At 33.9% G+C, this 16,802-nt stretch overlaps 1 protein-coding gene across 1 annotated transcript; it reads right to left on the bottom strand.

Annotated features, from left to right (window-relative positions):
- Positions 1-372: 372 nt before the first annotated feature.
- Positions 373-14,015, bottom strand: LOC129227774 (gastrula zinc finger protein XlCGF57.1-like). The gene is made up of 2 exons (XM_054862382.1): positions 13,714-14,015; positions 373-2,686 (listed from the first exon to the last, which is right to left on the bottom strand). The coding sequence occupies exon 2, from the start codon at positions 2,329-2,331 to the stop codon at positions 871-873; it is 1,461 nt and encodes a 486-aa protein (XP_054718357.1). The 5' UTR covers positions 2,332-2,686; positions 13,714-14,015; the 3' UTR covers positions 373-870.
- Positions 14,016-16,802: the final 2,787 nt, after the last annotated feature.

Genomic DNA, 16,802 nt, shown 5'->3' with positions numbered 1-16,802 from the left:
ACACACTTATACCATATTTTAGGAAACCATAGTTTAGGAAGCAGACATTTTAGTGCTTTTCGTGATTTTTTTTTTTTTTTTTAACAAGGAAGGAATAATCAGAATTTATACAAACTTGAAGGATATTTTATTCATATTTTTAAGTACATTTTGTAAATTTTTGAAGTCATTTCTGCTAGAAATAGAAAAGTTAGAAGCTGATACCCATGGATGGTCGCAATCGGAGCTTGTTGCTCGTGTGCATTCCTGAAGTCACAATTTTTTACTGTAATCAGTATATATATATATATATATATATATATATATATATATATATATATATATATATATATATATATATATATATTCGTGGACAAAACGTATTTCCTCAGAATATGAACCTAATTTTGGTTAAAAAAATAAAACATTTCATGCTTTTGAGGTGTTTGGTAACAAAATTTACCATTTTCAACTAATTTTGTTCATCTCCCCCCCTCCCGCATTAAAAAAATATTTTTTATAATAATATCATCCCAGAATTAGGTTCATATAGTGTGTCATTGAATAAATATTATTCACACAAAATTTTAGAAAGGTTAGCTAACAATGTTTTGTGCTAGAATGCACACTACTTGAAAAAAAGGTTTTGAGAAAAACGCGATTGAAAAAAAAAAAACTGCTGTGAACATTTTCGAATCTCCAGTTTTTTAAGTGCTCATAGCATCGGAACTAATCGGAATTTTGAATTGAAATCAAGGTAACTTATTCTTGAATAGTTCTACTAACATTATATGACATTGAAAAAAAAATGGATTTTTTGACCCGCCAAAACTGGTTTCCCCCCTTAGCATTCAAGTATAAAATTTCTCAATACTTGTTAAGTTAAAAAACTTAACAAGTATATTGTTCTTCTCCAACATGAATTCTCAAATGCTTTTTCAGATTTGTTAATTTAGTGTATCCCTTAGAGCAAATTTTACAAGTATATGGAGTTTCTCCAGTATGAATCCTTAAATGTCGTCTTAGGTGTGCCAGTTGAGAAAATTTACTATGACACACGTCACAGCAATATGGTTTTTCTCCAGTATGAATCCTCAAGTGCTGTTTCAAAGTTCCTGATCTCGAAAATTCCTTCGAGCAAACTTCACAGGAAAATAGTTTCTCGCCAGAATGGGTTCTTAAGTGTCGTTTCAATTTCGAAGACTGAGAAAAATTCTTCGAACATACTTCACAAGAATATGGTTTTTCGCCAGTATGAATTCTCACGTGTTCTATTAGGTTTCCCGCCTTTAAGAACTGTTTAGAACAAACTTTACAGGCATACGGTTTTTCGCCAGAATGTATTCTCAGATGCTCTTTTAGGCTCTTTGGTTGAGTAAATCCCGTAAAACAAATGGCACAGGAATATGGCTTCTGGCCAGAATGAATTTTCAAATGGTCTTTAAGGTATCCAAGTCGAGAAAAATCCTTCGAGCATACTTCACAGGGAAACCTTTTGCCACCAGAATGAATTTTTAAGTGTTGTTTCAGGTTTGATAATTGGGAGAATTTCTCTGAACAAACTTCACAGGTATATGACTTTCCACCACAATGGAGTTTTAAGTGTTCCTCCAGGGTTTCTGATAGAGGAAAGTCCTCAGAACAAATTTCACAGGTATATGATTTTCCACAACAATGTAGTTTTAAGTGTTCCTCCAGGGTTTCTGATAGAGGAAAGTCCTCAGAACAAATTTCACAGGTATATGATTTTCCACAACAATGCAGTTTTAAGTGTTCCTCCAGGGTTTCTGATAGAGGAAAGTCCTCAGAACAAATTTCACAGGTATATGATTTTCCACCACAATGGGGTTTTAAGTGTTCCTCCAGGGTTTCTGATAGAGAATATTCCTTAGAACAAACTTTACAAGTATATGATTTTCCACCACAATGGAGTTTTAAGTGTTCCTCCAGGGTTTCTGATAGAGGAATGTCCTCAGAACAAATTTCACAGGTATATGATTTTCCACAACAATGCAGTTTTAAGTGTTCCTCCAAGGTTTCTGATTGAGAATATTCCTCAGAACAAACTTTACAAGTATATGATTTTCCACCACAATGGAGTTTTAAGTGTTCCTCCAGGGTTTCTGATAGAGGAAAGTCCTCAGAACAAATTTCACAGGTATATGATTTTCCACAACAATGCAGTTTTAAGTGTTCCTCCAAGGTTTCTGATTGAGAAAATTCATCAGAAGAAACTTCACAGAAATGTGATTTTTCTTCAGTATGCATTTGCAACTTTTGTTTTCGGTTTTCTAGTCCAGAAAAATTCTTGGAACAGATTTCAGTGTAACATGGTTTTTCAACAGAATGCATTTCTAATGGTTTTTATTGTCCTCCAGAAGTTACAATGAAGAAAATTTCTTTGATCTAATGAACTTCCCCTATTATTAACTCGGAGCTGTTATTTAGATTTGTTAGTTAAAAAAATCTCTCAAAACAAACTTCACAGAAATATGGGTTCTCGACAATACCGAATCTAAAATTTGACATTGGGATTGCTGAATAAGAAAATACCCAAGAAGTCTTTTCCTTTTTGAGTGCGAGAAATCAAAATTGCTTTTTAAAAAGTTCTTTGTTTAACATGTGTACGCGCATCTCTATTACAATGGCACTTAACTTCAGAAACTAAATATCATAGAATCCGATGTCTTTAACCTCGGATGGTGGGCTGGAAGAGAAAAATAAAGGATAAGTAATATTCAAAAAGCAGCATTTTACAATTTTCAAGTTTTAATAAATCAGTAATACAACAATGAAAAAATGTTTCAATTAAATTAAAAAAAAATCCCCCTTAAATTCTTATTTGTTTTCTGCACATCAGCCCACTTAAAATTTCATTATAATACAAATGTAGTTGTTTCTAAAAATAGCATGAATTTCATGTTTCCATATTTTTTTTTCCTTTTGCATTTGTTGGAGGGGGGGGGGACACCACAAATTACCGCCCCGGGTGTCACCCATGCTAGGTACGTCACTGGTGAAGTAATGAAGAATTATATGATATTATATGCGTTTACTGCTAAAGCTCAACAGACAGATGAGCCAAAGCTTCCGCTATTAGTTGGTCGAAGCTTCAGTATTTGGCACTACAGCCAAATTACGCTTTGCGCCATCTATATAATTTTAAGTACCTACATATTTTTTTACATTTTATTTTATTAGTCTAAAGTCTACCAATCTATATATATATAAAAATCTCGTGTCACGATGTTTGTTCGGGGTAAACTCCGAAACTACTGAACCGATTTTTATCAAATTCCATACGTATCTGTAATTTGGTCCAACTTAAAAGATAGGATGGTTTTTATAATTTTTAATTGCAAATAAAATGTTTATCACACATTAATAGTGTGTATTGATTTTTTTGTTCTATAAATTCTTAATAGATGGCGTTGTAAGTTATTTAATCGATACAACTCTCACATCGTTTGACTTATTGCTAAAAAGACTACACTGAAAAACCCCCGAAAAGTTACTTATTATTTCCGTAGAACGTTTCGGTGGTTTTTACGTTTTTATTCACCTTCTGAGAAAATCAACTATCTTTGTCAAAACGTTTCCTGAAATGCTACAAAGGGCAGAAATGCACATTTCTTACCGTCGTGAAAAATATTTTTGTCCCACCAGTAGAAAAATTAACTAAACGTATTAAATAAGTGTATCGGTTTCTGCTCGACAACGCTCCGTCTAGCTTGACTGCTTCCTTTGAGAGCGAAAAAACGTCTGGATCACAGAGCGTTGGAAGAACTGAAACGACTTGCATTCGAGCAAATTGCTTGAGAGTTAAGACTTATGTTTGGCAATGCTTGCGTGCATTAATGATTTGCGCGCTTTCTTGGAGAAGCAGGAAGGTGCCAAGCTATGATATTAAATCTACGCTAGACTTCTCTGAAGGTGCCGGTCACATAACCGGCTTTAACCGAGAAGACTAATGAATTCTTCAAAATGATTCCAGGATATTTTCTGGAAGGTTACTAAATTTAAGCGGAAAACATTTCTTTTCTTTGTGTTTTCTCCCCAAGACATTTTTAATATCATTATTTCTTGCAAAGATACGGGTGCAACAGAAAAATGCAGTGACAATAGCATTGTCAGGCATTGTTGCTAGAGATTTTTTAGATGGTAGACGAAGAGCACGTTCAGCTTTAATGTTGCCTATTAGATATTCATAACAAGCGAAACGCAATGTGTAACATTAAAGAAAAAGCACGGAATGACTGTAGTGTTGTAAAAGAGTGCCATCATAATTTGGGATAAGCGTACTAAGGCTCATGAGCAAAAGCGTTCATTCGAAAAACATCATAGGAGTATGCAAGATTTGAAAGGCAACGATACACTTTAAGCTGGCATTGTCTGAATACTGTCTTGAGACTTCCGGCGGACATTACCAGTTATTCCGATTAAATCAACACATGTTTAAAACAATCGTTTTTATAGCGTAATGTCGAGATAATGTGAGTGACCATGAACATGCAAGTACAAATGCAAAAGTAACAAGCTAGAAGAATTCTTTGTGCATGATTGCAAGTTGATTTGCCAAGCTGTTACTTTTAAACTTACCTAGGTTATCTCTGAAGGTTTCAGTGAAATGACTGTTTTGAATTGGAGAAAACCAAGACATTGAGATCAAAACTCCATCCAAAACAAAACTGCGCGTCCAAAACAAAGACAGCATTTTTTTTTTGTATTTGTTTTCGGTAAAATTTCCCGAACAGACAAGAAAATTTGCGGACCGTTAGTTGTCGAATGTTTAATACATATCACGATTCATGTCGTAAATTGTAATTATTCGTAGCAGACACTCATTGGGATTTGATATTTTCTGATGCAGGTTTGAAATAACGAGAAACAGTATTCGTCAACTGTTTAAAATAATTTTGACGACATACTATCCAACACAAGCATCATTTCTGTGGAAAACTATATAAATTTTATGCTTGAAGATGTACTCCTTAGAGCTAAACAAACACACTGATGTCCAAATCTAGATTTTACGCCTGAGATGTATAACGAAGCTTTAGTGTTGATTGAAGTTTTATGCATTTCAATTTCAAAATTGTTGTTTAGCCATTATGGAGTGCTATCACCTGATTGATTAGTCACCGACTTAGTTAATACTGATTCGCAACGAGAAAAACAGTGCACACACAATGACGATGTCTCAGCTACAATTATTGCGAATAATGAGCCATTACTGACAGCTGAAAAAAAATCGTAATCAGATTGTTTTGACCGTTGATGCTGAACAAGGCTAAACAGTTTTCGATAAAAACAAAGCCATAAGCATTCCAACTGAATTTTTAAATTGTCTGTATATTGCAGGGACGCCACTACACGATTTCCGGTTAAAATTGGTTTACAAATTATTCTTTTTCGCACTTTGAAACCACCTAAATTGTGCAACGGTACACGTTTATCCATCAAAAGTCAACAATTTTGACGGGAAAATTTAAAGGAGAAATTTTTGTGTTTCCACGTAATACATTAATAGCGTCATAATTTTCAAACACATTTGGAAGACTTCAATTTCCGATTCCTTAAGTTTTTGCAAATACCATAAATCGATCTAAAGACCAAACATGTGGTTTGGACTTGAAACATACATGTTTCTCTCATAGGCAACTATTTATCGCCTACTCACAAGTGGGAAACTTATCATACCTATTCGTGCTAGCGAAAGACAGGTTAAGATACAATATTGTGCACAAGTTAGTGCTTAGATAATTTTCAGTTTTCAAATAATAGAAACAATTTTCAAAGTCCATGTTATCTACCTCATTTATAAAATTTAATGTTTATATGTTTTTAATTTAGTGTATTTTGTAAAGAAGTTATTGATTACAAACAATAGATAAAGCTGAGATGTATAAAATGTAGTGTACATTCTAAAGGTGTATGGTGGTTTAGGTTTAATTTCTACATTCTGATATTTTACAATCAGCTTCGATATTTAATATCACTTTCAAGTTATTATTTTTGTGGCCGAGGTCATACTTGCAAAATTTACTAAGCTTAAGTATAGTGCATTACCATAGAAAATTTAGTTACTTCTTACTAAATTTCATAAGTACTTACTTCAGCCTAACACGCCCATTATCAATCTCATATGTTTTAGAATTGGCTACACTATTTTAAGCTTTATTAAAAAATAATTATTCTATTCTATCAAAATAATGAGTAAAATATTACTTTGATTCAACTTCTTTGCCACAGCAACGCGTGGCTGGGTCAGCTAGTATATTATAATAATAACATAAGAAAAGAAAATAACAGTGACTTGAGGATAGTTACGAACAGACTTCAGTTAGCGTAGTGCTGATTGAAAATACTGGAAAGATATCAAAATTAGAGACGTACCGAGTAGCACTTTGGCCGAGTACCGAGTACTCAGCCTTTCACTACTCGGCCGAGTTACCAAGTACCAATTATGTTTTAAGAAGAACCACCGACACACGTGATGAATTTTGAACTTATTGGAATAGTAGTATAGACCTCCTTGTCCATATAATAGTTTTTAAAACTAAATTCCTGCTGAAATTCAATTACGCATTGTATAAACAATTTTGCTTGTGTCAAAAATTTTACAAAAAAATTATTTTTAAAATTAAAAATAAATAAATGAAAGGTATGATTAATCAAGTTGCAATTAAAACAAATTTATACCAATCAATTATAGTTTTAGTCCGCCAAACATAAATAATTTTAATACAACAAATGTGCAGGAACACTGCAGACATGTGTTTCTGCCACCCCCTCCCCCTTCCGTTACAAGGAACGTCTTTTTCAGTGCATAACATGTGAGCTAAAGAATGTAAAGACATTCGACAAAAAAATCCGACTTTTGTCGGATGCCTTTAAATCCACGAGCTCCCATTTTGTGCATTGAAAAAGGAATTCCTTGTAACGCCAAAACACGTGTCTGCAGTGTTCCTGCACTGTGCTTTTAACGTTGTTTTATTTCCTTTTATTTTTTAAGCAAAGGTATTTTTATATTTTTTATAACTAATTTTTGTTTGTAGCAAAAATCCATTTTTAATATAAAAATTCCATATTTTCTATACTTACCTTTTATGCATAATTTTTAATAAATAAGTTTAATTAACTTTGAGGACATTAAAATAAAGATTTATTCCATTGAAGCATTACAAACTTCATTATTCTCAAAATTTAAATTTGACTTATAAATTTTAATTGTAAATGATTGCAGAATTGCTCGCTCTTTTTTTTTTTATATAAATTTTAGTATCTGCCTTGGACAATATTCAATTTTTTGCAACTACTCGGTATTGGCCGAGTATCTGATCAGAATTTGGCCGAGTACCGAGTACTCGGCAAATTAGCCGAGTAGGCCGAGTACCGAGTAGTTACCGAGTACTCGGTACGTCTCTAATCAAAATTAAATATTTTAAAATAATGTTGAGTGATATGCTGGTATATATTAGTAAATGAATGATATGAAAAACTCTTTGCAAAAAAAATTGGAATTATTAATAATTATGGAACCCCTCTCTAAGTTGACACCCTCTTAACTCAACACATTTTTGCATTCCTTTGGGTTCAACAGGGGTGCTCATCCCCCCCCCCAGTTCAATGGCGCAAATTCCCCTCCCCCCATTTTTCTCAACCCTCTTTCCCTTTTTTATTTTTTAGCTCTCTTTTTTTACTTTTATTTATTTTTTAAACATATTTTTTATTCATTTATTTATTTATTTTAAAAATTAGTATTATTATTTATTAAAAAAGTTCTGACTTTTAACGACATACATTATACACACACAAACAAAATAAATAAATGAAATAAAATGTGAACAGAATAAAATAAAATTATTAATTTAATTTAAAAATAAATCAACAAATAAATTTAAATAAATAAAAAATCCTCCCCCCCCCAAAAAAAAAAAAAATTTTGATGGCGCACCTTGCGCCATAATCCCCCCCCCTCCCTATGTGGGAAATCTTGGGGGTCAAGTTATCAAGGTTGCACTGTACCTTAAAATAATTTATTGTGAGTTTTTATACTTGAGTTAGTTTTGTCATGTAATCTAGGTTGAATGAAGTTGATTGAACCTCCATTACTCGGCAGAAATACACTCATCGACACACCAATTGCTCAACTTTTGCTTAATGGACAAAATTATCCAACAATGTTTAGACTTCATTTTTAAAAATTATATAGTGTAAATTAAATATTTACTACATCTATTAGCTGTTAACATATTGTCTACTTATCTTTAATAATAATAAGCTGAAAGTCTCTCTGTCTGGATGTCTGGATCTCTGTGACGTGCATAGCGTCTAGACCGTGATTTTCATGAAATTTGGCACAAAGTTAGTTTGTAGCATGGGGGTGTGCACCTTGAAGCGATTTTTCAAAAATTTGATGTGGTTCTTTTTCTATTCCAATTTTATGAACAAAATTATCATAAGATCGACGAGTAAATTATGAAATTATCATAACGTGGAATCATAACAAAGGTACAAGTCAATTGGCGAGAAAATTCAAAATACATTATTTGTAAATATACAGGCGAACCAAAAGACCTTTTAATTTTTCTATTACGGGCAAAGCTGTGCGGGTACCACTAGTTAATATTATAATTTTAATGTACGAAGCATTTCAAGTACGCAAATCAACGCAAAAATAATGTGTATAATCCAAATACATTCCATTATGCATCAATCAGCAAATGAACCTGTTACATGACTACCCATCACTAGCGCAGCCTGAAATACCTTTTTTTTTTTGGGGGGGGGGGGAAGGTTGCTAAAAAATAAACATAGAAATTATTGTACCAGGTTTGGCAACAATATTAAAACCAATGCCTCTGGCGGATGCTTTTACCCCACCTTTCCCTTTGCGGCACCAGAGCTACCCATAGCAGTCAAAAAAAAAAAAAGAATGATTAAAAATTTACCCCACCTTTCCTTTAGTGGCACCAGAGCTACCCATAGCAGTCAAAAAAAAAAAAAGAATAATTAAAAATTTGATTGTAAACTTCCATAAACAACAAGTCAATTGACCCTTTTTACAATTGAAATAAGACAACATAAGAAATCCTTTACAAAATAAACCAAGTATGAAGATATACTGGATCGCAAACAGAATAACTTGTCCACTTAATACAAAATGTAGTTTACCATGAATTATGTTCCTACATAAATTTATATGCATTTTCTTCATTTTTTTATGAGATCTTTGAAAGGTAGGGAATGAAAATTGCCAACATGTAATTACAAAAAATTACTGTTTAATTGAAGCAATTATTAAGGATGTTTAATGCAACACAAGTGGCAAACATGAATAAAATTTTGAAATTACAAAACCAAACAAAGTACAACTTTGGGTCGTGGTAGCCCGATCGGTAGAGTGTCGGATTCGGGGCCGGAGGGTCCTGGGTTCGAACCTCGATGGTCGAAGACCCACTGTAGTCATTAAAGGGGACTGGGCGACGTTAAATATGCTCGTGGTCTCAATGTCCTCCAAGTGAAACGATACCTCTGGGGGTGCTAGCACCAGGTAGCTATTAGCTCCTGGACTAGTTCTAAATTCTCATTAACTGTTCGATCCGGTGATGGTGCTGCCATCTATCGGTATATAAAATAATGGAGGCAAGGCCCTTAATATGCAGTCCTCGACATAAATACAGTTGTAGTCAGTTGTGACTCTGAATAGGAATAGGAAGTACGACTTATGTAAAGACAAAAATAGATAAAAGTGAGTTTTCAGTGTCATAGCTCTACGTTATGTCCCTTAGGCCGGACCACCTAGCAAGTCTTTCCATGTCCAGGTCACCTTCAATATTTTTTAACCCCCATGAATGATTTATAGACTTTACATGGTCAGGCCATTGTCAGGCCTGGAATCGATTTACCCACAGACCCTGCAATGGGTGCACTGAAGGGGCTCACAGCCCTTAGTGGCATGGAAATCCAGTAGGCGATTTGAGGCCCTGCCAAGTGCGCCCATATAGGGGAGCAAGGGGGGGGGGCTCAGCCCCCCTAGAAATAGGAACTTCCTTGCTTTTAGTGCTTTTTTCTTTGCAAACTATATAAACATTTGTTGTTGGTCTTGTGGCCACAATTTTATTTTTTCTTCCGCCAAGGTTATTCACGAGTGTTCGTCCATTCATGATTTAGATTTTTGGGAGTCATATTACATATGGAAAAATGCTAATTTAATCGTCAATGATTTGTCTAGCACTCCCCCTTTTCCTAATGTTTGGAAGTCTGTTATTTGATTTATTTTTTGTCCTTGACGTTTTTCTCCTGAGTGCAACTGTCCTCTGGAGTTCTGACGTAACCGTGACGTCATCATTTCCGGTACTGCTCTCATATCTTTTACAACTCGTCTCTCATTCCAATGTTCGCCTCGACTGTGTTTTAGTCGGGTTGAACCTGTCTTCGTTTTTAATTGCACTGATGATGGCATTTGTATTTTAGAGTGCCGAAACAGCTGTTTGCTGGTTTTTTAACCTTTTTTCATTTTGAATTTGTACTTTATATACGTTGTTATATTTTATTCACTATGCAGTACAAAGTTTTCGACTACTTTTTATGTATATAAACATTTATTTTCCAGCAATTAATGAATAACATGTTAAAAATGTCAAACTTTAATAATCTCTAATATGTACTGAAATTGGTTTCCATGGGGAAAATATTCTTCTAACCACGGAAATTTTTTTTGAGTCCCCCCCCCCACCTTTAAAATTTTGCATATGGGCGGCCTTTGGCCCTGCTAATTTTTTTGCAGGGGAGGGGAGGGGGCAAAAATTTATAAATCCGGGCCTGAATGTTATAATTGGTTCTTCTGACCCCTAATTATAAAAAATTACGAGCAGCAATAAATCATAAGATATGTACCTAATTTAATGGTACAGTGGAACCTCATTAATGTGAAATTTCTTAACAATTTGTTCGGCCCCATGATTTAACAATCACTTAGTAACTTATCGGATAAGATGAAATTCAGTTGACACGAGATAATTTTCATGCTCCCGTCAATTTTACATTAACGACATATGACTGTTCAGTGTGCATTCATTTGAAAAGTGACACATTTCAAAAACTGCCAAAACAGTTTCGTATGCCTGAAGAAGATGTTGCAATACACAACAATGTGTAAGTGATTTTCGTTTTCAAGCTTTAAACTTGTCTTGTTTAGATGATACAAAATATGTACAAGGTATAAAAATGTAGATTATGCTAGATACAGTGCCCGCCGCTTATTAAAATCACATTCGTTCTGAGGATATTTGATTTTATAAAGCGGCTGATTTTATAAACCAGCATTTCTGAAGAAAAAATTAAAATGTTTTAAGGTACTCAAAAAAAAAAGATAAATAAATAAATAAAATAAAAAAAATGAATAAATTTATTAAAATTTCTTTTAAGTGTTTTAAAATACAGTTGACATTTTATCGAATCAAGAAGTAATTTTTGAAAATTTACATTAGGGTCTTGAACTATTGATGCTGTTGTGTGAATTTGAAAGTAAAGATTCGACAGCGTTTGAATGTTTATGAAAATTTTTGTAAATTTCATCATTACACACTCCCTTTTTTTATTTCTGAAGTGCATCGCATGACCACCAAGCGTTTTTAAAACATCTACTGAAAAGAAAAAATGGCACGGCAATTTTCTCATCTTCCGAGATTGGTTCCTCTACTTTTTGGTGAGACATAACTTTGGAATGTACCGTGTCAGCAACAATTTGTAACATATTCCAGTTCTGGAACAAATCTGATATACCCCCCTCTTGGCGACTTTTTCCTGTTGGCGCCAAAAAAGCGTCGCCAAGAAAACTATGTATGACGTCATATGTCATACATCGTTCTTAGCGATGCTTTTTTAGCGCCAACAGGAAAAATTCAAATTATGTCATTAATTATTTAATGAAATTAATGCATTAATTTTTTTCCGTTGTTTCTCCGGGATACGAGCCCTCGGTCTCATAGTACTTTCGTAATGAGACCTCTGCCTCGGTCTCATTACGAAAGTACTATGAGACCTCGGGCTCGCCAGGACCTCCGACTTTTAATATACATCACAGTCGGATATAAGTTACAGATCTCCTCCGTTCAGTATACAATAAAGTCACAGATTTTATGTGAAATTAACACCATTTTTGTGCTACAAAAATGCCAACCAGACCAAAATACAAACTACCAGAAACACACTAAAAACACAATAATTCAAAATATGTTCACTTACCTTTTTTACTTTTCTTTTACTTCCTCACGTGAGGCAGTGCACATATGTTCCGCTCTTAGGGAAATTATCCCATTTTTTATTATCATTACTTTACAAAAATATTTAAATATAAAATATATATATAAAAAATCTATTTAGGACTCCGGTACGTCCAAAAGTTGGAGGACCTGACGAAAAAGAAAAAGAAGATTCATTCAAAAATTTCAATTGATACATTTGGACAACATCACAAACCGAACTCATAATTAAAATAGAAAATTCAACTAAATTAACATTAAAAAACAACAAGAAAAAGAATACTCTAAAATAAAGTTTGAATTGAAACTTTATTTTAGAGTATTCAACTTAAAATCTCCCTAAGAGCGGAACATATGAGCACCTACCTCCTACCATACACACACGTGCAAAAAGACAGACTTCGAGAAACTACTTTCCAGCGTTCAAGTTGCAAAACCAGGGTTGCCAAGTTATCGCCTTATTGGCGATTTTCGTATCGAGCGAAAAATTAAAATCTCGCCAAGAGGGGGGCATATCAGAGGAGAGCCCCAGTTCTCTTTTTAAATTTTTAACAAATAATCTCCCAAAACTTGATTTTAAAAAGCGGCGATAATGATTTTATTAAAGGATGTTCTTAACATGTTTCGGCATTATAATGATTCTGTTCTTCGATGTTTGATTTTTTAAAGCTGCTTATTTTATAATCCAGTGATTTTATAAGTGGCGGTTACTGTACTTGTAAACAATTTCTAGCAGCAGCAAGAAATTGATTTAAAAAAAACTTATAAAAAACAAGACAGCGAGAAATGTTGCACTGTTGTTTTGGGAATACAATGAGCCTATTTTTTTTAATGCAAAAAGATGCAAGATTATGGAAGCAGTTATGTATTCCATTCACGAGCTCACATCTTTTTGCATTTAAAAAGGGGCTCCTTGTAAAGCCTCAATTACGTGTTTACAATTTTAGCTTTGCTAGTTTTCGCTTTAAATTTAGCTTTTACTTTTTTCTTAATTAGTGATTACATAAAATCTTGTTCATCAACCTATTTTTCGTTAAGAGTTAAAAAAATATTTTCCTGCATGTTTTGGGAGAAATGAAGGTATTAGTTCGCTTATGAACGTCCACCAACTATTTTTTGTAAAGTTTTCTATAACAGACTTTTCATACCATTGTTGAAAAGCCACATTGGCTTGACACTTTTCTAATTTAACATTGGTGTGAAAACATTAAATTTAAACGGCAACGATTGTAGACTCGTGCCTGTACATCAGTGCAACACCGATGCATCAGTTAAGAGAAAAATTCTAAACCAGTTTAATGATGTGATATGTATCGGTTTATTGGAATACTTCGCCCAGCCATAATTTTCAGAATATTTTTCGTTTCCGTACATCATATTAAACACTTTGAAGTTGAATAGACAGCTTGAGTAAATAAAAGTGTTTGACATAAAATCAGGGATAAAATAATTTAAAAACTCTTACGTGTTTGAATGACTAGAGCAAACTAGGAAAACAAAATGGAATTTTTTAATCAATGAAGGTCAGTCTTGCTAACTGTATCACACAGTTATCACTTAAATATCATCATATTACCACTTCTGGATACTGAATTAGTAAAAATAATTTGCTTTCATAACAAGCACTGTCGACGTGGTGCACCGAATTCTTCCCAGCTTTCTTTTCATAATTCTTGAGTATGTTTTTAAAAACATGTTGATATTTCAAGTAAAAATGTTTTCCATTTTAAAACACCCTTGTTCGTTCTTACTGCTAATTTCAATGAAATACCCAGTATTTAATACGTCCCATGTTGAAGCTATTCTCAATTCGCAGCCATACGTGAACAACACCAAAACAAATAATAAAAACAACTCTAAAAAGCGAACAACGTAAAAAGAGCGCAAATCTTCTCTTGACGAGCTAAATCCTACTTGCATCAGATACCCTGATTGGTTGCTATCATGCTGAGAAAAAGCGACGATGGAGCCACTGCATCCGTAAAGTTGTGAACTGAAAGTAACCAGCACGCCATCTGGCGAGAGAATTTAAGTAGGATATGACAGCGACTGCCTGCTGTTCTGTGAGTTAAACTTATAAGCAAAAGGAAAAAAGGTCATCAATGTGTTTTAACTTATTGAACGAAAATAAAGCTATCAATCCGTTAAAAATTTGCAGAAACTATTGTTTAACAGTTAATCTTTCTAATAAATCTTAAAAAGGCATCATAAGAAAACTTGTCGTCACTCATCTTAATCATCCTAGTTTGCAATGAGAGACACGAAAACATTTTGTAACCTAAACCACTCAGGAAACTGACCCGGAGTAGTTTATGTTACTGCTATGATTCAAATATGTTCTAGCTAATTTTTTAAAGAAAACGTGGTAATTAACGGAAAGAACAGTTAATCAGTACCAAGTCAGCATTTTAAAAAAATTACATAAACATTGTTTTGATTTTCTGAAAAAGATTAAAAATTAATAAGTAAAAATTATTTTTAAAAAACTTATGGGCCTAGAAAAAGTGTTTTATTTTACTATTTTTTATGTTACATAATTATTATCATGTAAACAATTTTTATCTGTAAAGAAGGCGGAGAAAAGGAAATGATAAGTGGTAAGTTTTTCCCAGACTGCATATTTATACTCATAAATAAAGTAACTATTACTGAAGAAACTATCTGAAGTCGCTGTGATTCAAAAGCAAAGTAATTAAAATTCCCACTGAGGAAAAATTTAGCGTGTACTACTGTGATTATTGGAGGGATTACATGCTAACTGACAAAATATGCATCAATTTTATTCTCAGCTGATGATTTTTAGGAAAAACCAGGGGTAATATGACCATCATAGAGATCTTCCTTCAGCTACATAACATTCTCCCCTCATTCAATTTAATTTCTCCTACCTGTAACGTTATTCGAGTTCTCAAAGTTGAGGTATCGAGAGCATGTTCTAGATACAGAACTCCAGTAAGAAATCCCCGTCGCCAAAAGTCAAAATGTGAAAGATTAGGCGAATACTGTGGCCATACCGTAGAAAACAAAATGAGAAGGTTGGGCGCCCAGCATTTTGGGCGCCAGGAACATTGGGCGCCGGTAACATTGGACGCCGAGCATTTTTGGCACCGAGAACTTTGGGTGCCGGGCATTTTGGGCGCCGGGAGCAAGTAGCGCCGAGCATGTTGGGTGCCGGGAACATTGGGCCCAATGTGCTTTGCGCCCAAAATGCTCGGCGCCCAAAATTCCCAGCGCCCAATGTTCCTGGCGCCCTATTTTCCTAGACCGGTTGGAGATGCACTAACTGATTTCTAAGAAATGCTGCAGCTGAACAGTCAGTACGTAAGACTAAAAGCGGAGATGTAAATTATTCTACATGAATATATAATACAAAAGCGAAATCCTTGCGACCGTGCTAAAGTTTCTTCGCTGCCCCCCCCCCCAAAAAAAAAAAAAATCAACGTTATAGGAGATGAAATGGAAAAAGTAAATATTTTCATTTGTGAAGCATCGATCCCAAGTCACGCGATATATTTTGAAGCAAAGCATTGGCAGAAATCAGGTTTCTTTCTCTAGTTTCACACAAAACGTGTCAACCATTCGTTGTTGTTGAATCACGTGACTTGGGGGGGGGGGTCTTTGCCTCTACTTTTTCTAAGCAAATGATTAGACGTGCATCCTTCATTTAGTAATTCCCGCATTAAGATGTACACCCATGAGATTTAGCAATGTTTCGTCCAATACTTCACTCGCTAGAGTGCTCTGAATATCTTAAGTTATTTATAACAATCCTGTATGTTATTTCATATTTTCAGTGGAAAATCCGTTTATTTACGACGATTGAAATTCTTGATTTATACAAATAAATGTACTGACCAGTAGCAAGCTTTGAGTTTAGTTAGACTTGTCCTAGTTAATTTATTAACACCTAATACCATCTTCAGCTATCTCGGTTTAAAAATCAATGAACCTCTTAAAATTATCTACCTCCTTACTTATTACCGCCTCCTATAGAAAGCTTTTAAAGTGCCCACAACCGTACTAAAGTTATAATTTACTCTAGTCCATAGATTAGCCTGAGATTTGAATAGGTTAAAACAATGACCCCTCGTCTTGCTTTCTATATCAAAGTTTAACCCATCAACATCTCTTATATTGATAAACTTAAACAACTGAATCATGTTCCCTCTGACGCTCCTTTGCTTCAGGCTATATATATTGTTTGAATCTGAAAGTCACCTCACCCTCACTAGCCTCTTTGAAACCTTTCCATCACAGAAATATCTTTCTTGAGATAAGGACACCAAAAGTGAACAGCATACTCCAACCAAGATCTTACCAAACTTCTATATAAAGGCATTAAATCGATCTTGTTGTAAGACATAGCAAAAATTTTTTTTTTATTCTTTGATGAACTACTGTTCACTTTGGGGAGTTATAAGCTATTTTTATTTACATTTGTAATTTAAATAAATATTTTCTCATTTTAAATAAATATTCTCACAATTTCTTGAATTTCAGTTAAACTTGAAATTTAAGTAAATTTACAGGAAGCACGTAATCGTGAATGAAGTA

This window comes from Uloborus diversus, chromosome 8 (genome assembly GCF_026930045.1).
Source record: "Uloborus diversus isolate 005 chromosome 8, Udiv.v.3.1, whole genome shotgun sequence".
In the NCBI taxonomy this organism is placed as follows: domain Eukaryota; kingdom Metazoa; phylum Arthropoda; class Arachnida; order Araneae; family Uloboridae; genus Uloborus; species Uloborus diversus.
This window is presented reverse-complemented; position numbering and strand designations above follow the sequence as displayed.